Source organism: Cyanistes caeruleus, chromosome 2 (assembly GCF_971803275.1).
Source record: "Cyanistes caeruleus chromosome 2, bCyaCae1.hap1.1, whole genome shotgun sequence".
NCBI lineage: Eukaryota > Metazoa > Chordata > Aves > Passeriformes > Paridae > Cyanistes > Cyanistes caeruleus.
Genome location: NC_141702.1, coordinates 43,227,915 through 43,251,602, shown reverse-complemented (window position 1 = coordinate 43,251,602; position 23,688 = coordinate 43,227,915). Strand labels below are relative to the sequence as shown.

Here is a 23,688-nt window from a genome sequence, read left to right as displayed (position 1 = left end):
AGTAAGGAAAAGCATCATGTAATCATTCAGATTTAAAGGAAGGTTTGTGTACAGGGGTAGAAGATGTGCTGTAAACACATGGTTCACTCATTTTGAGGTAATACTAATTTCAATTAGCAAGTCAAATATAAAACAACATCTATTTTTAAATCAGAACATCATGTTCTGTTGGTCATAACTGTAACTAAGTAGAAGATATGAACTATACTAGCAGATTGTTGGCTTTGCTGACCTGAATGCCTGTGGGGGAAAAATTAAAGTTTTTGGTTTGTTTTTTGTTTGTTTGTTTTTTGGGGGGATTCGTTATTATTGGGTATTTTTTGAGAATTTTGTGCTTTCAGTGAGTTTGTATATATATAAGAATTCAATGCTTGAGTACCACATGTGTCAGGGAGACTGAACTAAAAGGTATCAATTCACTCTGTCAAGGATTGTCTTACAGATACACTCAAGGCCAGAGCCTCCTATTCTCATAACAAAGCAGTTTGTTTGGAATTTTGTGGAATGAACTTCACGTGGAGCTGACTGAGCTGTAGCTCTCAGGCACAGGAGCCTGTGTGCACCTACCCCAGGAGGTAAATCTGCTTTGGAGAAACTGGCCAGAGCTGGAAAAAATTAATTTGAGCATTTAGAGAGGATTCAGGAAATCAGCTGTAGCCCAGCTCTCGGGAAGTCAGGTGTGTAGTGGCAGAGCTGGTGAACAGCTAGACCTCAAGAATTGACGTGAAGAAACATAAGAGCCATGATTTACATGATGTTTCTACAGGCTGAAAAACAGCTCTCTGGTTCTAGTCCATGAAGGACATTTCAGTAAATGGCAAGTGTAGAAAAGGTTAATTCAACAACCAAAACTCTTTTAATAATATGAATGTATTTTAGATAACTCGTGTTCTGAGACAGTCATTTTACAAACAAGACAAATGTATTTCAATTCAACAAATATAATCTGTTGAACAGGTATGCAAATACTAAATGTCTTCTTTTTTTCCTATACTATTTCCCTTCAAGAAATGAGGACAATAGAATTGTAATCTCCTTATAGAAAACAGGCTACTTTACTTGATATATGCATTAGTAAGCAAAACAAAGATCTAACAAAAGAAGTGATTTAGTTTTAAAAAATAGCAATACTGGTACAATTAAAAGGCAAGGGCTTGGTTCTTCAGTAAATTTTTGGCTTCTAGGTAGAGCCTAATTGCAAAAGTACAGACTTAGGAAGTATCTCTGTAAGTGGAAGGCAGCAATTTTTCAAGCTACATTGTGCATGACAGGCTATTGCATACACATTAACAAATCGTTTGGATGGAGTTTTGGGAAGTCAGATTGTAAAGACACATTTTAACCTTATTACAGGAATTACAGCAACAGTTACTTTAATTATTCTCCCAGAAATGCTGTAGCAAGTGCTTCTGAGTAAAATGCTGGCTTTGCATCTCTGATGCCACGTTGGTCACAGCTGCTCCTGCTCAAAGGGAAATGCGTTTTTCAGTACTTAGGGGATTAATAAGGGAAGACAAACCATCCTAGTTAATTAGTCCTGACATGTAAACTTCCTGAGAGCATGCTGATGATAATATGAAAGTCATTAGAGGGTGCAGAGATGCAATACAAAGCAAAAGTTGTGGGATCACTTGGTATTGATTGCAATATGGTCTCTGTACTGTTTTTTTCAGTAGGAGAGCAATATCAAGTGGCTCAGCAACACTGCAAAAGGTGATGGGCTTTTTTCTGACCATTTAACAGAACAAAATGCTTTTCAGTTGATAAAGTTATTACTACAGGTAAAACAAAGAATTTTCAGTGAGCTTAAATATTAGCTGGATTTCAATTCAGAAGAATATTTACTTAGCATTTAATGCACAAAAAATAAGTTACAAATCTAAGTTACAGCAGTGCCATGTCATGCCTGTGTGTTTGCTAAATACCTCTGGAAGCCTTGAGAGCTTTTTTTTCCCCAGAGAACTCTTTAAGACCCCTAAGTCAGAGATAAGGTAGATATTAGGGCTTTGCACAGGGATGAGTGCAAGTAATACTACAACCTCCAGTATTACACCTACTGTAGCTGAACACTGTTCAGTCGCTGCAGTTTACCGTGCTTGAATTACTCCTTAGCTTTCTCCTGGGAGATTAATATCTGTTACAGCCACATCCTGATTTCCTGTGCAAAGTGCTTTGGGATAACAACTCCCTGTCATCCTTCACAGCAGAGAACAGATCAAAGGCAGTGCCTCTTGACATGCATCCACTTGTATGCTATTCCTTCAACACTCCTGTGTTCGCTGTCACTCAGTGATCCATCCTGTTCCAAAAACTAAGGAATTTAATAATAGTATAGACATTGTCTGCCAAAATACTGTGAAGAAATATGAATCTTCTAAGCTTTTAAATGCCTGTTTCCCTGCAGTTTTTTGGGGTTTTTTTCAAAATAATTTCCCTGATCACACCACCCTCCAGAGTTTTACTTTGTACATTTTTTTATCTTTCAGTATACTTGGGCTTCTCTCCAAAGCTTTATGAAAAGCTTTTTCTGTAAAAACTTTTTGTGGCCAGAAATTTCTAGGGTTTCACAACTCATGTCTGCAAGTACTTTGTTAAGCTTTCAGGGACACTTTATGAGGACTACAACTTAGAAAACCAAACGGGCATCTATGTTTTTCTCCACATTTCCTCATTGTTTTATTTTTCAAAAGCTGCCATAGGTCCACAAAGAGACAAGAGAGGAAGGAAACCTTTTCAAAAGGCTGAAAATTTCATCTTCCAGTCAAGTCCACAAGCTGGTTCCTTAGGCTACTTCTCTATGCAGGTGCGCTCAGGAAAGCTGGTGGTGACACTGTTCTTTGGCTGGGTTGCTGGCTTAAGTCTTAGAAAGGGCAGGTAACATACCTGCTCCTGGCTAAACTGGGCTTGTCCTGATCTCTGAGGGCTTTGGGATGAATCTGGAGCATGGGACATGCAGTCACTTTCAGGGGAGAGAGACAGAAATCTGCCCAGAGGCAGGACTTCACAGATGTCTTTTTAAATATAAGTAAATGTTAAGATCACAGCATTACTGCCTTTTGGACATTTTCCCATCACACCTCCACCATTTCCCTTTCCTGGAGCACATCATTGGCTTGTGCAAAGCTCAGGACTGAGCTCTGAGGTGGACTGGGGAAACAGGATTCTGTCTCAGCACTGGGACTGTGATCTGGTGGCAACAGGGAAACCCAGGTGGAGATGGCTGCTTCATCTGGCTGGGTGTGAGAAAAGAGGAGTGAGAGTCAGCAGGATAAAAACAGCATACAGGTGTGTGAGAGACAATCTCTGTTTCCTTGGAGTTGAGATGGTTCTCTGTGGTTGGGAAAATCACTGAAATGCATTTCTGGGATGTGCTTAAGCTGCTGCAGGTGGTTGTCATCTGCCAGCTGAGGAGAGGTAAGTGGTCTTGAGTGCAGGGCAAAGAGTCTGTATGCTCCCTGCACCTTGTACCTCCACAGGGGTTTCTTCTTCTGAGAATTAAAGCAGTTTTAGTCTTGTGTTCCAGCTGCTATTTCATCTTTGTAAGCACATAGATGAATGACACAATTTTGTACAAAATACAAAGGTGCTTGTGGTGAGGATGCAAAATTGAAATTGCTCTTCTGGAAATCTTGTAGAGAAATGAAGCTCACACAAGCATTGTGGGGATTATTTGGCTTCCTCTGTCTTTCCTGATGCCTTCCTTATTTCCTTCTTTGAACACATCTAGAAATAGATACAGTTATCAAAGGAAACTTCATTATGTTCATTTGTAGCTTTTAAGTGCTCACCACTAAACTCTACAATTAGCAACAGGAAAAAAAATACTTGTACTGACATAAATTATCATTATATTTGGAGGACTAAGTGCCTGACAGATTACTGCTTCTTTGAGTGTATTGAATAGAAAATAGTTTTTTATGTGCACAGGGTATGTTGTAAAACATCCTACAGAATGTGAAAGTTTAAATACAAATCCTTACTTAAATGTCAAAGGGGAAATCAATAGAAAAAGAAAACACAGGTAGAGTTTGTTAAAAAGTTCTGGGTCTGTTTTGGGAGAAAAAAGATTCCTCTCCTGGTGTGTGTCTTGGACATCCTTTGGTTGTTTTAATCTAGTCCTATGAGCTGTAGTACTATTTGAAGAGAGTGGGACAAGTAAAAGGCCAAGAAAAAACACTTTTAATGTGTGATTCCTGGAGAAATTTGGATTCTTAACACTGCAGCAAATGTTTGCTCCCTCTGCTGCCTTTTCCTAGAAAAGGAGATCTGAAGGTTTGCAGGTGGAAAAACAACAGACAAATAAAGACCCCTAATATTACCTGTGATAGCAAATCTGTAACAAAATGAGAGGGGGTGTTTTCATGTTTTGTTTTAGTGGGCTGGGAACTGTAGTTTTCTTTGCAGAACAAACAACGTTTTGGGTTCAGCATGTTTGGCTTGTATCCTAAATGGCACATGAACACACAGGTGGTACCTATCCATGGTATCCATGGGTTATTACCACAGAATTTTTCTGTGACATTCATTTAAATCAGGCAGTTGGAGCTAATTACAGTTTGTCCACAAGCTGTTTTCATTGCATTCAGCTCAAACCAGCTTCTTTTTTACATTGACTATCTTAATGGATGGAGCCCGCTTTTAAATTGTATCTGCACTCATCACAAACCTCTCAGAAAACTAATTGCTTTCTGAATGTTGCCTTAAAAATGGAAGCAGCAAAGAGAACTGAATTGGTACCTTTTCTCCGCTGCAGTTACCTTGTCAGGGTCAGGGAAGGTGAAGTTGGGAGGCTGTGTTGTGGCCAAGCCTGTCCCTGAACTGCTTCTAGAGAGCACTCAGCCAGCTCAAGTGTTTCTCCCAGCACAGCCCGATGGCATGGACGCAGATGAGCTCTGATTGACTGTCAGTCACTGAAACAGGAATTAGCTGTGTGAGAGAGCACCCTGGAATTTGTGCTGTTTTGCTTATCAGAGGAGGAATCTTTAAAATTGCTCATGTTGGAAGACAAGAATGCAGACAAACAGCAGCCTCTGCTGGGGAGAAACTTCCCGTGCTGTTTGCAAATGCTGTCAATATCAGTGGGGAAGCCAAAAGCGAAAAAAAAAAACAAACCACTTAATTGGAAAGACATGGATTTGGCAGAGACTGTGCTAGTGTATGCAAGCTTCAGGCTTGGGGATGAGCCAGATGAGCTTAGAGTATGTTTTCTGGTGCCAAAGTAAGCAATGGAGACAACATTGCTCTAGGCTGGGGTGCTCAAGTATAGCTGTGATCACAGACTTTTGAGGGAAACTACTAAGGTGAACAGAATTGTGCTGATACGTGGCAGATCTGTGATCTGCCCCTGCACTGCTTTCCCGGACAGATGTTCCTATTCTGTTCTTGTCTTCCTCTTTGAGATGCATTCTCTGCCTCTCTGAGATAGGTGCAGTAGAGCCTACTGAGGAAAGACAAGGAGAAAAAAAACAGTTGTGCACTAGCATAATCATGTAATGGAGAGAATGATTGCTCAGCTGTTTGTGTCTTGAAGCAGCTGATCTGAGCTCTGCTCTTGTCCAGCATCATATTTATCATGCTATACATTGCATTTAGAAGCACTAGAAAGTGCTGACTGATGAAGTTAATGGAAATCCCCAGTACAGGAGTTTTTGAGTGAAAGGGAGATGCTGCATATAAATATTACAGGAAATATTTTAATGGCTCCTGCAGTGAGGAAAAAATGATTCTTCTGTTCCAAAGGGGGAAATGGTTTGGGAGAATTTCCACTGTCATCTGGCACTTCCAAGAACTTTGGTTTGGAAAATCAAAGCCTCTTATGTGCTTTCCTACCCTCCTTTTGTTCTGCTTGCCAGCTCTGTTGACTGAGTGATATGTACATCAGCTGTAATGCACTAACATCTGAGCCCAGCTCTGAGCTGTACTGTGAAAAGAAAATTATAACCTCTGCTGAGCTGTTATTAGAAAAAAAGTTGGCATCTGCAGTATGGCTCTTGCAGAGCGAGTGTTACCCTCATGGCCAGGTAAATGGGATATTTCTCATCAAAACCTGCCTCATTAGGATTTTGTGCATTGTTCAGTACAGCAGGGAGGCAGCAGATTATTTTTTGCAGCTGCTGCTGTGGCAGTCCTAAGACATTCAAGATTCCAGCTAGCTCCTTCTTCCCTGTCAGCCCTATCCCTTCGGAATGGGAGGGAAAAATAAAACCCCTTCTCCTGGTCTTGTCTGGCCCAGCCCAAGGTTTCCCTCTTGTTAGGTGAGAGAGGTGGGTGTTCAGTGCTCACCTACCCCTGATCTGCTTAAAAGTGTTGTTAAAGGAAACTGGATTTAGTGTTTTGGGGTTTTTTTCTCTCTCCTTTGGGCTTGCAGAACATCTGTTTGTTAATCCTTTTGAGCCAGCCTTCCCTGTAAAAGGAAACTGCTAAAAGAGAGACATTTTATTCTTTAAGCCCACCCCCCACAGCTGCATTTTTTTGCATTTATTGCTTATACCAGAAGTTGTCACCTTATGGACCTTCAGCTAGAGAAGTGGCTCCAGCAAGATCCTTGGCACTGATGCCAGAACAGAGAAAATTGCCCCAGCTTTTGTTTTATGATGTTTTGATGTGTATCTTTTCAAACAAACAAGTAGTCACAGGGCAATTGCACCTTTTCTCTGAGGCCTGGGAGAAGATCTTACCTGTATGTTTCATATTAGAGCTAGTACTCGACTTGTACAGGGCTGTCTAACAGTCCCTCTAACAACAGCAGCAAAATTACAAATTGAATTAAAAATAAAGATACAAACAAGGCAGCTGAGCAGATCTGAAAATTCACAAGGCAAGTACCTTGCTATGTAATCTGGAGAAATAAAGCAGTGTACTATAAAGAGACTTGGGGTATATTGAAAGTTTTCCTGAGAACCTGAGCAAACCAAGTGATTGACCAGAGAATGAAGTGCAGGAGCAGGGATTTCCAGGCCTGTGGTCTCCTCACCGTGTCACTGCAGGTGTGGTTCACCAAGCCCACTTTTTCAGAAGGAATTGGCACGTTCTGGAAGCTGCTGGAGCTGCACTTACGACATTTCAATCCTTTTCAGGGAAGCAGGGGTTTGTCCTCCGTGCTGACCTGTGACCTGGCTGCCGGGGCCTTGTTGAGAACCAGTGAATAGCAGACAGGGATGAGATGGAGTAATTACAGTGGGTGAATGGGGAAAATAAAGATGGACCCCTTTCTTCTTTTATCTCAAATAGAGGAGCTAATTTAGAGAACCTTTCTAACAAAAGCCTACAGTGACCCAAATCCTTCCCCCTTTGACTCAGTGGGGACAAAGCCAGGCTCAGAAGCAATAGGTTAGATGGACACTTAAGAGGCACCGGGTGATGAGAGCGGCTGGACCCTGGCAGTGCCGGCACGGGCCTGGGAAGCTCAACTGGGGGCTCCGGGTGACCCCAGGAGCCCTGTGGCTCTTGGGACCTGCCAGAGTCTCTCTGCAGTGATAGGAAACCAATTGAAAGAGACTCTTGACCTTCTTTATTCTTCTACCAGCCCTTTCTTCTTGTATCCTGTCACTTCACTTAGGCTTTGTGCTGGTAGTGTTCCAGGAAATGGATGATTTTGTTTTGATTTTGAGTGAGTATAGCATGTCCCTGTGTGACTCATGAGGGTGACAAGGTTTTTCTGGTAACTGCTTGTAGCTCTTAGCTGCAAGCTAATGAATACCTTGTGCTACTTAAGGGCTCAAGATCTGTGCTGATTGGTGTTTTTTCTTCCATTACCTTCCCTGCTCCCGTTGTGTCTATGTCTCGCTGTAGTGCTTCAAATCCATGTAAAAACAGGCAGGTGGGCTGTTTTCACTGAAAAGATTCACCTGGATATCGGTCCTAATTCCTGCTGTGGAAAACACTGTCAGTGCTGTTGATTTGAAAAATTTCTTGTTTTTTGCTTCAGAGATAGATCAGCGTATTGTCATTCCCAGTCCCAAAAACCTACCAGTTGCCAGAGCGCTCAGAAAATGTTCATCTTGCAGAAAAATTGTGAAGAACCCTAGGCCTGCCTTTGCCGCTTTGTCAAGCCGAAGAGCAGGAAATCATGAGCAGACAAAATAAAGGAGGTTGTACACTGCTGCCTGTAGAGATGATGTTGTCTGGTCAAACAGCTGGAACTTCAGCCCCTCCCTTGCTGTTTCTGGGAAGCTATGTGAGGTTTCTAGGAACAAGTTTTTACCCTCCTCCTTGTGGTTCGTGGCCTTCATCCAGCAGGACTGTGGTGACTCTTAGGCAGAGCGCAGCACCCAGAGGAAGGATGTTCTGCAGAGGTGGCTGTTTCTCAGTAGTACTGGCTCAAAGTGAAATACTCTCAGCCTCTCTTGACTTTGGGCAGTGTGGTGTGTTGACCCAGCTAGACACCAGATGCCCACCAAAACTTCTCTATTACTTCCTCTTCAGCTGGACTGGGGAGAGAAAATGTAATGAAAGATTCATAGGTCAAGATAAGGACAGGTAGAGATCAATCTCCAGTCACTGCCATGGGCAAAACAGACTGAACTTGGGGAAACTGGCATAATTTATTACCAATCAGATCAGAGTAGGGTAATGAGAAATAAAATCTAAAACCAACTTTCCTACCCCACATTCTCTCTGGGCTTAGCTTTATTCCCAAAATCTCTCTTTCCTGTCAGCAGTGCAGGGGAGCAGGGAATGGGCATTGTGGATTGTGGTAGGTTCATCACAGGTTGTCTCTGCTCCTCCTCTCTCCTCAGGGAGAGAACTCATACTCTTCCCCTGCTCCAGAGTGGTGTCTCTCTCATGGAAGACAGTCCTTCATAAACTTCTCTGGTGAAGTGGGTCCTTCCCATGGGCTGAAGTTGTTCATGAACTGCTCCAGTGTGGGTCCCTTCCATGGGGTACAGACCTTCAGAAACAGAGTTGTCCAGTGTGGGCCCTCCACAGGGCCACAAGTCCTGCCACCAAACCTGTTCCACCAGGGGCTTTTCATGGGGTCACAGGCTCCTCTGTGCTCCCCATGGACTTCCATGGGCTGGAGTGGCACAGCAGCTTCACCATGGTCTTCACCGAGGGCTGCAGGAGAATCTCTGCTCCAGACTGGAAAACCTCCCCCTCCTACACTGACCCTGGTGTCTGCAGAGCTCTTTTTCTCACGTGTTCTCAATCCTTTCTCCAACTGCAGTTGTGAGGAGTATTTTTCCCATTCCTCAATCTGTTATTCCAGAGGTACCACCACCACTGCTGGGCTCAGCCTTGGCCAGCAGCAGGTCTGCCTCGGAGCTGGCTGGCATTGGCTCTGTCACACATGGGGAAAGCTGACAGCAGCTCCTTACAGAAGACATCCCTGTAACCTCCCCTGCCCCCCAGACCCCTAAACCTTGCCAGAAAACCCAACATGGGCAAGGGAACAAGGCTGTAGCTTTTAGTATTCAGGTTAATTCAGGGCCATCACTGCTTCATGTGCCATCAGAAGAAACAACCCCAATCCCTGATCTGAAAATGGAGCATTACTGAAACAGATGGAAGGGCACCTGAGCCTATTGCTACTCTTTGAAGCCCCCTGATAGGCTGCCCCCAAACTCCAGGAGCTGCCACTAATCCCATTTTTTGCAGATGCTTTGGTCAAAGGGGCTAGCAAACCTTGCCCTCTTTTTTCCCTTTCTTTTTCTTTATTTTTTTTTTTTAATCACCTGGTGCTGAAACCATATGTCTGTTCCTGCAGTTCTTTTGCTATAATTCCCTTTGGCTTTTGCTGACAGACAAACAGATCCTGGGGCTCAGGAACTGCTGGCGTGGTGCTTATGCCTGTCCCCTTCACCCTCCCACACTGCAGCAGCCGAGCAGAGGGTCTCTGTGGGGGCAGCCTCTGCTCCTCTCTGCACAGCTTTGTGCAAGACAGCTGCTTTTCAGAAACTCTCAGGCTTGAAACTCCAGAGAAGTTACGGTTCAGCAGGCTTGACTGTGACTTTTTGTCACAGCTGTCAGTGTAGGTCAAGGAGAGATGAAAGAAACGGGGGCTGAATGGAAAGGAACTTGCTGAGCTTCAAGCCCCCACCCTTGCTGTGCTGCCTTGGGGGAGAAACGACATTGCTGCTTTCTTTCATAGGCAACTCCCAAAATACTTCCAAATTTAACTTATTATACATTATTCTAGTAACTTTCAGCCAGTATTTCCCAAAATGTCTGATTAGTCTGATTGCCTCAAATATTTTTGGTGCTCCAGTTGAAGGGGGTTTGGTTGTTTGTTGGCTTTTTTATTATTTTGTTTGATTTAGTTTTGGTGGGGCATTTTTAGCTAATTGCTTTAAAGAACCCAGCACATGATAATCCAGTACATTTTTGAAAGGGAAAGAAGACAAAAGAACCAGTTTTCTAGGACACTGAAGACCAACACTGGCAGCTCAACAAGGCTGATTTTAAAGCCAGACCTGATATGTTATCCCAGCAGAGAAATTAAAGGATTTTGAATGAGGCAAGTAGCAGGTTTCTTAAAATCATGATAAAGGAGGAGGGAAATCTACATAAAAACAACCAAAAAAAAAAAAAACCAACCAAAAACCAAACAACCAAAAACTTGTCTATCATTTTAAAAACATAAGAAAAAGAGAGTTGAATTTTCTTATTGGTGCACATAGGACTTTTTACTATAGTGGACAAAGAGCTGGAAGTTGAAGCCAGTGGAACTGGAAATGATGCACTGCTTGTTAGCAGCAGGTGATTAAAAAAAGCTGTTGTGGAACAGAGCATCTCTTTTTTTTCTTTTCTCAAAAGCATTCAGGCCTGGTCTGAAGCCCAATTGGAAAACATGCTTAAAGCACCCAAACAAACATGGTTCCAGTTAAAGCTAAAATTCAATGCAGCAGTAACTGCCCTGAATTTAATAGCCTGTGCGGTCCAGCAGGTCAAACTAGATAAGCAAGTGCTACTTCCTGGCCTGGAATCCTGGATTATTTGGAAGGAAATGGGTTGTAAGCACCTAAACCTGGATGGATACCCAAGCTCAGTGCTTGTCATTCTTTCTGCCTAGTTGGCCTTCTCCTGGCTGGCCCAACATTAGAAACAGCAGCAGCCCCATCACTGCTGGTTTATGAACTGTTTGGCTGCTCCAGCCCTGGATATCTAGGCTAAGAGCTGCGCAGCAAGGAACGCCCAGGGCCAAATATCGAACAGCCAGCAAACAGAAATTGACCAGCTGCATGTTAACTGAGCATCAGCAGCCTGGAAAGGTGCCCGGGGCTCCATGGCAGCTACTCTGCAATCATGCAGTGGCCAATGACTGCAAAAAATAATAACTGGTGCAGAGTAACATGCTCTTGAGGGGACTGCTCATCCTAGAGGTCAAGAGCATTGCAGGCAGCAGACAACACTGGAAACAGCAGAGAGCTTTGCCAAAATGGTGTTGACATTAATTAATTGGGACATCACCTAAATTATGCTAATAGCAGGAGGGAAACATCCACAGAATGAATTCCCTCCTGTCTACCACGAAGTGTCTTCCTGTGCAAGTACAGAGGAAGAATACTAATTATGTAAACAATTTGAAAGTACTTGAGATTACCTGCACCTGGGCTATTTTTGTTATTGGGAAAAAGTTGGCTGGTGTTGAGGGAAGGGGATAGCTATGCTGAGTCTATCATAAATTATGAGTAGCTTTGAAATGAATGGCTTGTGTAAAAAGCTCTTGCTCCCAACATATTGCAAGAAAAATGCAATTCTTTCAAAAATGGCTACATTTGTTTTGGCACTTAGGGTTATAGAATGGCTGGAGATAGCTTGGAAGCATGTGTCCCAGGACCCACAGAACAGGGAAGAAAATAAACATGCTACTTTTATTGTTATTTCAAAAGGCTTCTGTGATTTGAATGTTACTCTATTGACTAATTTAGAAGTTTCAATCCAAAGATTTCTTCTTGTTGGCACAGAGCAATGTTGTTGTTATGTTGTTGATGTTGCATGGCAGTGACCACTTCGCTGCAAAGTTAGGAAGGGGCACTTTGACTTGCACCTGTGGATTTAGGGACTGCTGATGATCTGCCTTTGCCTAATGCACAAGACAAAGCTTCCTGTTTATAACATGAAGACATCAGTTTTAAACTGTCCTGGGGAAATTGCTGAAAGGATAAAAATGCTGAATTTTAGTGGCTCTGGGAAGGAGGGCTGCTCACCTGGAAGCTGAGGTGGGAAGAATTAGGTGCTGCTGATCTTCCAGGTGCTCTGGTTTCTGTCAACGTTAACCACTGCTGGAGAGGAGGTTTCTCCATTTCACTTGTTCCAAGGGCTTCCTACATCTGTGCATGGCCAGAGCTGCTCAGTGCTCCTCCAGGTGGCTTCCTCCTGCCTGTGTCACCTTGCAGGGTGTGCCAGGAGGTAGGTGGTGGCAGCATGCCCAAGGTGTCCCCTCCCATTCCCTGAAACACTGGGGTAAGGCTGGCCAGGAGCTCATGTAAGCACCTGGTGTGAACTGCGTTCTTCACAGAGCACACGACAGAGGTTTCAAAGAGAGCCTCTCTCCTCATGACTGACACCAGAATTGGGACACGTGTGGGATCCTAGCCAAGGGCATTGAGAGTCACCTCTTGCAAATCTCAGGAGAGCAATGAAACCACTTGGCTACAGGTTGGGGGTGAGGTGGGGAACTGACTGGCTGTGACTGGACATGTGATTGGGACACATCTCCATAGCTCACTCTTTTTTGAGGACATGTATTAGAGAGGTGAGGTGAGGGGAAGTAAATGGAAGTTTTTTGTGACTAGAAGAGTAGTAGATAATCACCCTTTCATGCAGGTATTTGTACAAATAGAAAAAAAATATTTTCTGCCTTGTATTAGAAGAGGTTTTTTAAATTCTGCTATTAATCACCTGCATGGAGAGCCCTGTGTTAAAACAGAGGCACTGGAGCTGGCATATACAAATCCTCAAATATTTTAATACAAAATGATGAGCTAATGCTATTCAAGTCACTTATAAAACTTCATGTAATATAGAGAAAGAATTTCCAAGTAATGAAAAATGACAGCACTTTCCTTTCTAAAAAGAAATCCCTCTTTGGTTCAGTCTAAATTAGCATGAAATAGATATATACAAGCTTAGATTACAGAAGAAGTAATAAAGGTGGGATGAGGCTTAAATGCCAAAAGCTTTTCAGCCCAGAGAATAACCTGAATGTCTAATAGCTTTAATGTCCAGTGTATTCTCACAGAGAGTAAGTACCAAAAGCTATAATCTTGCAGTTTAATTTCAATAGCTGAATAGGTTTTGGGGTACAATTTCTGCAGCACTGCAAGTATGACTCAGGTATAAATTAGTCATTTATTTCTCCCTCCCTCCCCCCAACAACCGCTTATATAACTAAAATTATTTTTTTCTGAAGGTAACATCCCAAAACTAAGTGAGCATAGATAGGTGCCAAGGAAAACTTCCCAGTGGTATGCAGTGTGTTCTTACTGCACAAATAAAGCAAATCCCAAAGGCTCACCATAAATGCCAATGTTATATGTTTTATTTTTAATCAAGTAATTCTTTTAAACCTCACAATATCCATGACTGACAGGAAAAAAAAAGACATTAGGCATGAAATGAGAATATAAAATACATGATATGTAGAAAGGCAATCAGTGCTTTAGTCCCTCAAGACAGTAAACAGGTGAAATGACCTTCAAAACTTCAACTCAAGGCTTTTTTCTTACAACATAAAATTCAAGTGATTTTTCTTTTATTTCACCTTGTAAACAACATACAAGTCAAAATGGACAATGAGGTATTCTATACTACAGAAGATAATTTAAAAACACTAGATAAGACACAGTATTAAAGACATATAGAAATCAGTGTTCACTTTGGTCTCTAGTATGGTTATTGTTATTATTATCACAAGCAACACATACTAGTTAAAGCCAGTCTGGTGGTGTTTGTCAGACAGTTGTTGCTTAACTTAGTAATCCAAGAGGTAGTCAAAACCACTGTCCTTTGTAAGGATGTTCATACATTTGGTTCAATGACAATGGTAGCAAATACCTTGCTACTTCTCAACATTCTCAAAAAAATACTGCCACAGCTGCTGACACACAGCTCTGGTTTACAAAAAAAAAAAAAAAAGCTTGTGTTCATAGATCAACCTCTTGTTATCAGTCAACAGTTGTAACAGGGGTAACACAACCACTGGATCTTAAAGAGGCTGTTGATAAACTAACCAAAATAAGATCGATGCATTTAACAAGGCTCTGCTTGTTTCTAAGACAATACTCAAATCTCATTAAGACTTCTAGGACATTAAAATCAGTGCATCTGCACATGTACATATCTTCCCAATTACTTTTATATCTAGCACAGGGGAATACATATATATTTTTTATGATAAACATTTCTTACAGATAAATTAATTAAATTAAATTTAAGACTCAATGCGATTTCCCATGCTCTTTTATACTTCTTCTTACAAAGAATGGTACAAGATCTATATGCACTTTTTTTTTAATGGGGTTCTATTAACAAAACTAAGCAGGAACCAAGCAGGAACTCCAAGATAACACTGGTGCAGAATAAAATGGCTGAAAAAGGTGGCCTGTGATGAGAAGAGGTAGAATCCAAATGCGTTGTTTGGCACTCCCTGAAAGCTGGCTAAAGGCAAAATATTGCAAATGGTATTACAATGCCAGATCTACCATTAACTGCAGCAAAAAGTTATTTGGCTCTTCCTCCAAATAGAAATCTTCCTCATGGCCTATCTTTTGTAGCACGTAATTAAATATCGTGACCTCTCCTTGGGGAAGAGTAAGGAATATCTCACAATGTCCCTTACAATTAAATCACATTGAGTATTCTGGGGTGCGGGAAGGGGAGAGAGAGAGGTCCTTGCTTCAGGTTTAACCTTATCTCCACAATTGTTAGGGGAAAATACATCTGTCTGAGCAGGTATTTGAACTACTTCTACTCAAACGAGTTTTATTGTGGAGCGCTCTGGCAAGGACAGGCTGGTGAATAGGGGGAAATCTAGCCTGAGCGAACATTTCCGAATATCAATTTTGTCCTTAGACATGAAGGAAGAATCCCAAACTCAGTCTGTGCCTTCTCCTTTAAAAGGTTATTTGCTTATTTGGAGCAGCCAATTGAAGGAGTATAACTAGATTTTTTTTTACCTACTGCAGCCCAGTGCCAAGTAGTTCCCTGCTGCAGCTTATGCTGCTACATGTTTAACTTAGGCATGTACGTTTTTGTCTCTTCTGGAGCTGTATTTATTCCCGTGAACAGTGCCCATAATCCTTTGGACAGAAAAATAAAAAAATTCAAAGAAATGTTTGGAAAGGTCTCAATTTCAAACGGATGCTTCACCTTAAACAAGTATTCACCATAATGTCTGCAGTGGTAAACTAACAGTTACATATTTAGTACAGATAAAAAGTATGTACCATAGATCAACAGCCACCTTTAAGGCCACAGCAGCACAAAGGTGTGTTCATGCAGTAGATATGAGGTAGCCTTTTGCTGTAAACAGAATATTAATTTTATTGTCACCTATGTAAACAAAGTGGGCTTGATGCTTTTGTGTTTTTATTCTTCCCTCTCCACCCCCCCCGCCCATCCCTCCCCTCCTAGAAAAGCTAAGCACCAGTAACTCCGACTAGAAGTTACAGCGGGAGCTGTGGTTGCCCAGCATCTCTGAAAACTCAGACCCTGTGAATGTAAAGACACAAATGCTCACATAAGCAACCAGTACAGAATACCACTCCATCGTTTCACAGGAACTCATAATACAAAACGCTGAGATCTGATTATCAGAAACGTAGGTCTACTTCAACTCAGAGGTAGTTACTAATATCAGTACATAACACTTACACAGAGATAAAAAGGTCTAAGACTATTTGGTTTGTTCTGAGTAAGCAGGTCTGTAGACTATTCTGTAAAGAAAAAAACATTACATGGTATATTCCCTGAGCAAAGTTCTTTGTCCTGAGTATGTTATGTAACAGTGATAACATTCTAATATATAAAAATAAAACCTTAAGCTTTCAACAATAAGATAGGGTTTGGTATGTGCTCTTAGCAGTTCAGTCTGACTTTGGTGCGCACAGTGATGGCAAACAGCGCCAATAAAAATCCACATGTTGAAAACATCTTATCTCAGCTCTGAACTTCTTACATATAAACAGGGAATGACCAGTTTTCAAATCCACAGTTGCCTATTTCTATAAGGAACTTTGGTTTAAATTTTCAAAGTGACCTAAGTTTTGCATCTTTGCTGTTTAACCTGGTTTTTACACCGACTAGAAGGTTAAGCAATGCCACTTTGATTTGTCTACATAATTTAAATAAGTTTACTATCCTTACGTAAGGCAAGGACGTTCTCTATAGATATATCACATTCAATATCGTCAAAGGTAAGCTTTGCATTAGCACACTGAGAACTTCAGTACAAACCTCGAGATTCTTGCAAACACTGGCAAGGAATTCACACAAAATAATTCTCTCGAAATTGTGCCCTTCACTGAGGAGTTTGATGACTACCTGTTCACTGAAGCAGCAGCAGCAGCACCAGTAAAAGTCTCATCTGGCAGGACAAGTGGGAAGGGGAAGGCCAGGCACCGAGCCAGCTGCATACCTGTTGTAACCATCGGCTGCAGAGGAGTTACCACGGTAAGACTTTGGCTCGCCGTAGCCCTTCACGCAGGCTGTTTCTTTAGTTTGATTATCCGAGCTTAAACCTACCCGACACTTTCAAGCTTTAACAGCCTGTGTTTATTGCCAATGTTAAGGATTATACAGGTTTCTCTAATTAACTTACATCCACAATGGGATTTGTCAGAGTACGTTATCTTACGTATGACTTGGTAATTCAAAAGTTACAAATGGAAAGCGACTTGAAGTTTTGATAGGCTCCAACTCTATTAACCCCGAGCAAGGCCTGCAGCCCAGGGAGTCTCACTCTGAGCCCACCAATCTTTCTCCTCTTTCACACACAAGTGTGTGGTCCTAGGGCACTCTGGACCAAGGCTGGTCAGCTGCAGCCCCCAGTTCACAAGAAACAGATGATGCCCAGGGCTTCTAGCAGATGTGCAGGTCCCTCCACTCAGGCTGGTCTGCACCCATGCCGTATCATCATCTAGGGAGGCTAGCTGAGCAACCCCGTTAACCTTTAGTCTTAAGAAACTACTTAGCCCAGGATCTCACTGGCTTTGCATTTTGTTTTCTTTAAAACCCAAACAGACAACAACAACAACAAAAGGGAGTTCTCTCCATGGTATTTCAACGGGAAATAAGGGGGAAGACCCTTCAAATTGAGGGACGCTACTTGGGACCAAGAGAAACTGCTGCTGCTGCGGCTACTACTGCCACCAAGGTACCCCAAATGTTCACAGTATACAAATGGCTAGCCAGGATGGCATCCTGACACCACTCAAAAGGGTCTGTTTGGTAACAACGTTTATACATTCTCCCCTACACAACAGACATCTAAATTACACTTACAATCATATTAATTTAACCAGACGTTTTGAGAAACCATCACAGAAACTACACATTCATTGTCTTTTCTGGAGCTTTAAACTCCTCACCAGCAAAGGGTGGTGGCAATGAGAGTCGTCTTGAGTCATGAAACTGCCCTGCACCAGCATGGGGAGGGGAGAGGTTTTGATACTTTGTGGAGAAGAAAAAGAAAGTAATTCAAATTGATGGTACGTGGGGGATGTCTTAGTATCTTTAGTACCATATGGCAGCTTTAAAATATGAAAGTATCCTTTGGTTGACAAGAGAAGTAACAGTCTTGATGTCAGTTCTTTGTGTGGTTTATCGGGTTTGGTTTGCTTCTGAGATAAATTTCAAAATTGGGTTTTCTTGTTTGCTTTTTGAACGTGTTTGGAAACAGGTTCTAGGAATGAGTTCAGGAACATTGGGTACTGTGACTTTTGCTTCACAGTAATGTCTGGTGGAATCTGGAGAATGGTCTGATGGAAAAATATATATTTATAGATATGTACACATACACACACGCACATGCACACTCATACGTACACACAGAAGGTAAAACATAATGCACCCTGCTCAGATGTATTTTGTTTGGAGTGATTTGTCTATCAAAGAAAAAAAAAAAAAAAAAAGCAACAAAAAAAACATTCACAGTTCCTCAACAGTAGTAAAAATTCCAGATCAGCTACTGATAATGAATTATTTCCCCTGTACTTGCATGAGGTAGACATCCCAAGAGGGTAAAGAAAACGGAACATTATGACAAATGCATTAAGTTTTTTTCCTTTTCTGAACAGAAGGCCCCTTTCTGTTCGGTTCTTCAGGCGACGCAGACAACTTACTCGACGAAGCTTCCTGTGGTGACCTTCCCGAGCGCTCCGAGATCTCCGGCCTGCCTTCCTGAGAGTACGGTGGAGACGAGAAGCCGTGCGTTCCTCCCCCTTCTCTCAGGAAGGCAGAAGTGGAAGGCTGTGCTTCGGCTTCGTGTCTTCCCTGAGAACTAGCGGGCTGCTGCGAGACAGTTTTATGGGGGCAGTTAGCCACCATGTGCATGATGCTCTGACAGTAATGGCACTTCTTTGGCTGCGGAGGTAGACTACATTCCTTAGCGTGGTGGTCGAGGCCACCGCAGTTGTAGCATCTAAAACCAAAGAGAGGCAGAGGAGGAGTTATGCAATGCGGCGTCCGGCGGGAAGGTTTGCTGCGGGCGCGGCCCGGCCCCGCTAGAGGGCACCAGATCTCCAGCCATCCCCGCCCGCTGTCCCCGCTCGCCCCGGGACTCGCGTCCCGCCCCGTCCCAGCGGGGATGCCCCGGCCCGCCCGCTCCACGAACAGCTCCCGAGGGCCGCGGGGCTCGCTGCCAGGGAAACACAAGCCCCAGGAGGGATGCGGTGCCCGCCACGATCCAGGACTGGCTCTGTCCCAGGGCCCGGCTCCGTCCCAGGGGCCGGCACCTCGGCTCCTCCAGCTCAGCCCAGGCACGGCGGCCCAAGGCTCCGGGCCAAACCTTCACAGCGGGGACACGCTAGTGGCATTTAGGGGTTCGATTCAAAATAACCCCAGTAAAGCCTCGGGAAGAGTCATGAATCTGTCCGTTTCCTCCCCAGGCGGTGCGGCCGGGGCGGCGCTCCCCATGGGACGCGCTGCCGGGAGCCGCCCCAGCCGCACGGACAGGGCTCCGGCCACACTTCTCAGCAGCGGCCGAAACCCACAAAACCTCTTCTATCTAACCTTGGCGGCCAGGGGAGTCCTGAAGAACTCTCCAGCAATTCCTTACTGAATCCTTTATAACACACACCGGGAACACCAGTTATGGGATTACGTTATTCTAACATACGATACAAAGAAATAATTACACGCCCTTGGCATGGTGACCTTATGTGCACCACTGAGTCTTCTATTTTAGCTGCTTTTGTATGGTTTCTGTTTCTTTGTTTTATAAAACCTGCACTGAATGCATAGACATTTCATTTATAATAATATAACATGTTATATTAATTAATATATTAAATAATTAAACCAGTTTTATTTGGGTTTTTTTCTTTCCCTTAACCACCAACTAATTAAAAAATATATATTTCACTTATACATATTCACAACAGGTCTGTTGAGTCAATTTAAGGATTAAAAAAAAAGACTGTAACTATAAGTACAAAATACTGCAAAGTGCTCTGGATCAAGCCCATATAAAGATATTTTAGCTTTCCAGATTCCTGGAAAGTAACAAAATACCGCTTGACTATTTGACCCAGTATTCAGTAGTGCCTACTAGTTTATACAATATCAAGAAGTTTAGTCCATGCAAAGCTTATGTACAGCTTAGGTACTGAATTTGCTTTACCTTGCAAAGAAATGCTATTGATGAAACCTGTGTAATTTTTTTAAAAGATTGCAAATATCAACATTTGTAATTCCACTCCAAGAACCAATCCCTGGCACCCTCCATTTCACGTCTCTTTATCACTAGTAGCAAGATACCAACCATATCTTCATGTCCACAGACAAATGAAAAAACAGCACAAGTTGCTCATGGCATGCTGCATTCCATCATGTCCTACAAGACTCACCAACAATTTAATGGAGTTAAATAATGAACAGAACTTCATTATCCTTTCAGAAATTATTGTGATTTATCATTGTATCTTACCTAAAAACGAGTAAGAAGAAACCAAGCCCAGTACAATGAACTCTGCACTTCTACAACAACTGCAGTAACATATTTTAGGTGAACTGGTTCCATTTTGATGTCACCACTGTGCTGAAATGTGATTTTTCAGTGGAATTTGAAGACTATGATTACACTACTCTGTCTGCATATACTACAGACCAACCCATGAAGAGACACACAGTCTAATAAAGCTTCCCTTGAATCACAAAGAAAATAACATGTACCAGCCCATTATCACTTAGTATTGATTTCCCTAGCACAGGAAGGGAAATGACATACTAAGTACATTGTAAAATCCAAACATCCTGATGTAAAACCAAAATATCAAGCTTTTTTCTCCTATAGTTAAAAAAAAAAAAAAAAAAAAGCTATTAAACAGTATTCCTCTGACTACTTTTTGCCAAATCATTGAAGGTATTTTCAAATTAGCGACCCCCACTTGACAGTATGCTCAGCATTTCCTAACTGGCATTCCGCTGTGTTTTCCATCACAAGCTTTCTAAACACCTTCTGGAATAAAGTAATGAGGAAATAAGCCTTGCAATTAGAGAAATGAAACAACAGCAACAAGTAAAAATCTTTAAGTGTTTTACTTTCTTCCCTTCCAATAAATACATCTAAGAATTCACAGATGTGCTACTGATTGCAATTTAGGTTATAGTAGAGAATGTTTATTATTGCCTTTGTCATTGGTTTCTAGCATTGTACTTATTCCTGGGATAAATGCATTATAACACAGTATAGCATAGGAGTGTGCAGACATTCTGGAAATCGAGTTTTTTATCTTAATTCAGAATATGGAATGTTATGGCTGCGAGTGCACCAGCACATTTCTCCCTTAACATCACATCTGTTTAGAATGGTGAAAAAAAGAAAAAAAGTTTGAAAATAGGGCAAAGGGCCTCAGTAGTCAGTAGCCACAGACAAATCAATTTAATCAGTCACTATGGTATGCTCTGTGTTATCCAATTCAGTGGACTGTTTCACCTCACCAACCAGCAAAGAACCTGCTGTCCAGGACCCTGCTTCCACTCAAGCAGCCTCTGTCACCCTTTGCACAGATACTCTATCAATACTTCCTATTTGCAAAATATTCTAATTCCTTTCATTTATTTAAATTGTCACTGAAATATTACTGTAAAAGAAAAACAGAAGCAGTTATGATTAAACTCTGATTTGGCTTTTTGGGGATGTTTTTTGTTACCAATCAATTGAAGCATCTGAGTAAAGTGTCACGTTAGAATATATATGTGCCAGCCAGGGTGTGCCTGGACCTACAGAGGAGGGTGATAATTATTCAGTTCTTTTAACTATTTATTCATTCCTTGTCAATCACTCTTATCAGGAGACCAGAGCACACCTCGCTCTGAAATGCCTTCCCTTTCCAAGAGATTTATCCCAAAATGGAAGCGGTCAGCCACCTCAGAGCTCACAAATAATGCACAGCATCATCCCCAGGCATTAGGGTATGGCACCAACCCTTTTGTCCTGAGCGCTTCAGCCCTTTGCTCCTCTCTGCCACAGCACCATGAAAGCTGACAATGTGCACGTGGGAGCTTACACTTCCACATCTCTAGGTACCTGCATGCACAGAGCAACACACAAGCTGGCTCCTGCCATGAGAACCGAACAACTCGCATTCTGCTCTCAGAAACTCTAGGTTGGTGCAACCAAAGCAAGTATCTCCTCACTTCCAAAGCACCACGGAAAGAATGTATGTTAGCTTAAATACAAGTTTATATGTAAATTCTATCATGAGATGAATAAAACACAAAAAGCCCTTAAATGTGCAATTATAATAGAATCAGCACTTACAAAGAACAAAAGTAAGAAGGATTTGTTAAAATAGGATTGTCTTTCTCACAGTAGGCTTCCATGATTTGCTAGCTAGCTTCAGGCTCAAAAATACAAAGAGATGGCAATTATCCTAACGGGAAATCCTTTCTTCTCTACAGCACTGACAGGAAGGTGAATCAGGGTGATTTTTTAATATAAAAAAGATGAACATCTTAATAGAGGAACATCTTGAGAAACTTGTCTAGCATTACATTTCAATACTCTCATAAGAACTGTAACATTAATACCTACTAATGAAGAAAGAAGAGAGCATATAGCAAGGTTAAGAAAACCTCCTAAATTCTCCTTTACTATGGATTTATGATTACATAACACAATACATATTAAAGGAAACATGAAGAAGCAGAAATACAGATTTGAACATAAACTATGCTGTATTAATTGCAAGAAGCTGATGACTGATATTGATTAGAAGTACTCAATTTCATAACCAAATAATACCATCCAGTCTTTAGCTTTATTTCCTTGTTCCAGCAATCAGATACTCCTACTCAGGAAGCACACCCCAGTCCTAAACTTTTTAAAACAACAATATCCTTGCATTGCAAATACGTTTTCCACAGTAACGACTCACGTGCCTTAAGCAGCACTAGGTAAACACAACTGCTTGCTTCTTTGAGCTGTTTTATAATATAATTTGGATGATAATCCAATAAATATGACAAGTAGAGAATAATATGTGCAACCCTAGACCCCTCTGTTGAGAGAAAAATACTGTAAAATTACCCTAGTGACTGACTTGGGGAAGGGGGAGCAGGGAATAAGGGGTTAATATCTAACAGGGATAGGAAAGGGAGAGAAGGGGGTACAGTCAGAGGAAGACTAAAATAATTCAGCAGGATATACCCCACACCAATTCCTCTTTTGTTCTTCCTTTCTGAATGCTATCAGACTACAAAAAGAGATTCTTGGCTAACAATACTCCATCTTGCAACGTTAATGCCTTGAAAAACAGCATGGAATTCTAGCAGCATGTGCATGTGAGATGCTGTTACAATACACCGAATGCAACTGTGCAGTTAAAAAGCATAAAGGAAATGTTTAAAATACTACCTAAATGTGCTGTCCTTTTCAGCCACTACTTTCACAACATACCTAAAGAAAGGCAAATGGAACAGGCAGCAGATCACTTCAACTATTCTATTTTGTAAATGGCTGTAAAGAGAAGTTAAACTATCCATGATTTAATAGAAAAATGGGTCCTAGACATAACTAAGATTTTCACCTGGATGTGGCTTACACTTACAAAAGCACAGGGTGGAGCATTCTTGCTCAGGCACCACCTGGCACACCTCAGCAGGGCTGAAAGGATCTTCTTTGAGGATATGCTGTTATCAAGTTTTGTTGCAGCTTGAAAAGCCAAGTTGGATGGGGCTCTGGTCTAGTGGAAGGTGTCCCTGCCCATGGCAGAGCAGGTTGGAACTAGATGGTCTTTAAGGTTCCTTTCAACCCAAAGCATTTTGGTGAGCTAACAAGACACTCTGCTCTTGCCCTCTGACAGGGAAATAGATGGAATACTTCTGCTCACAAGTGCATTGCTGGGGTTTACACCATTCTGGTTATCAACCTTTAATTCTTAAGATGTTAGCTGAATGCAGGAGAGAATACAGCTAACTTTGAAAACACTCTAGAAACGTATTAGAACTTAAAGCAGTGAATACGGAAATACTACTGAAATAATAATTAAAGCCAAGTGAAATTATCTTGTTAAATAAAATAGA

General features: G+C 41.9%; 1 protein-coding gene and 1 long non-coding RNA gene across 7 annotated transcripts in view; both read right to left on the bottom strand.

Annotated features, from left to right (window-relative positions):
• Nucleotides 1–1,244: 1,244 nt before the first annotated feature.
• On the bottom strand, nt 1,245–4,894 carry LOC111927104 (uncharacterized). The gene is made up of 2 exons (XR_002863376.2): nt 4,738–4,894; nt 1,245–3,723 (listed from the first exon to the last, which is right to left on the bottom strand). It is a non-coding gene; the product is annotated as an uncharacterized LOC111927104 (long non-coding RNA).
• Nucleotides 4,895–13,461: 8,567 nt separating this feature from the next.
• LIN28B (lin-28 RNA binding posttranscriptional regulator B) overlaps nt 13,462–23,688 on the bottom strand; it is a 99,012-nt gene continuing 88,785 nt past the window's right edge. For all 6 annotated transcript variants that reach the window (XM_086876669.1, XM_086876670.1, XM_086876675.1 and 3 more), the window contains one exon: nt 13,462–18,583. In XM_086876669.1, coding sequence (XP_086732795.1) covers nt 18,214–18,583 — 370 coding nt within the window. In that variant the 3' untranslated portion in view covers nt 13,462–18,213. The remainder of the gene's footprint in view (nt 18,584–23,688) is intronic.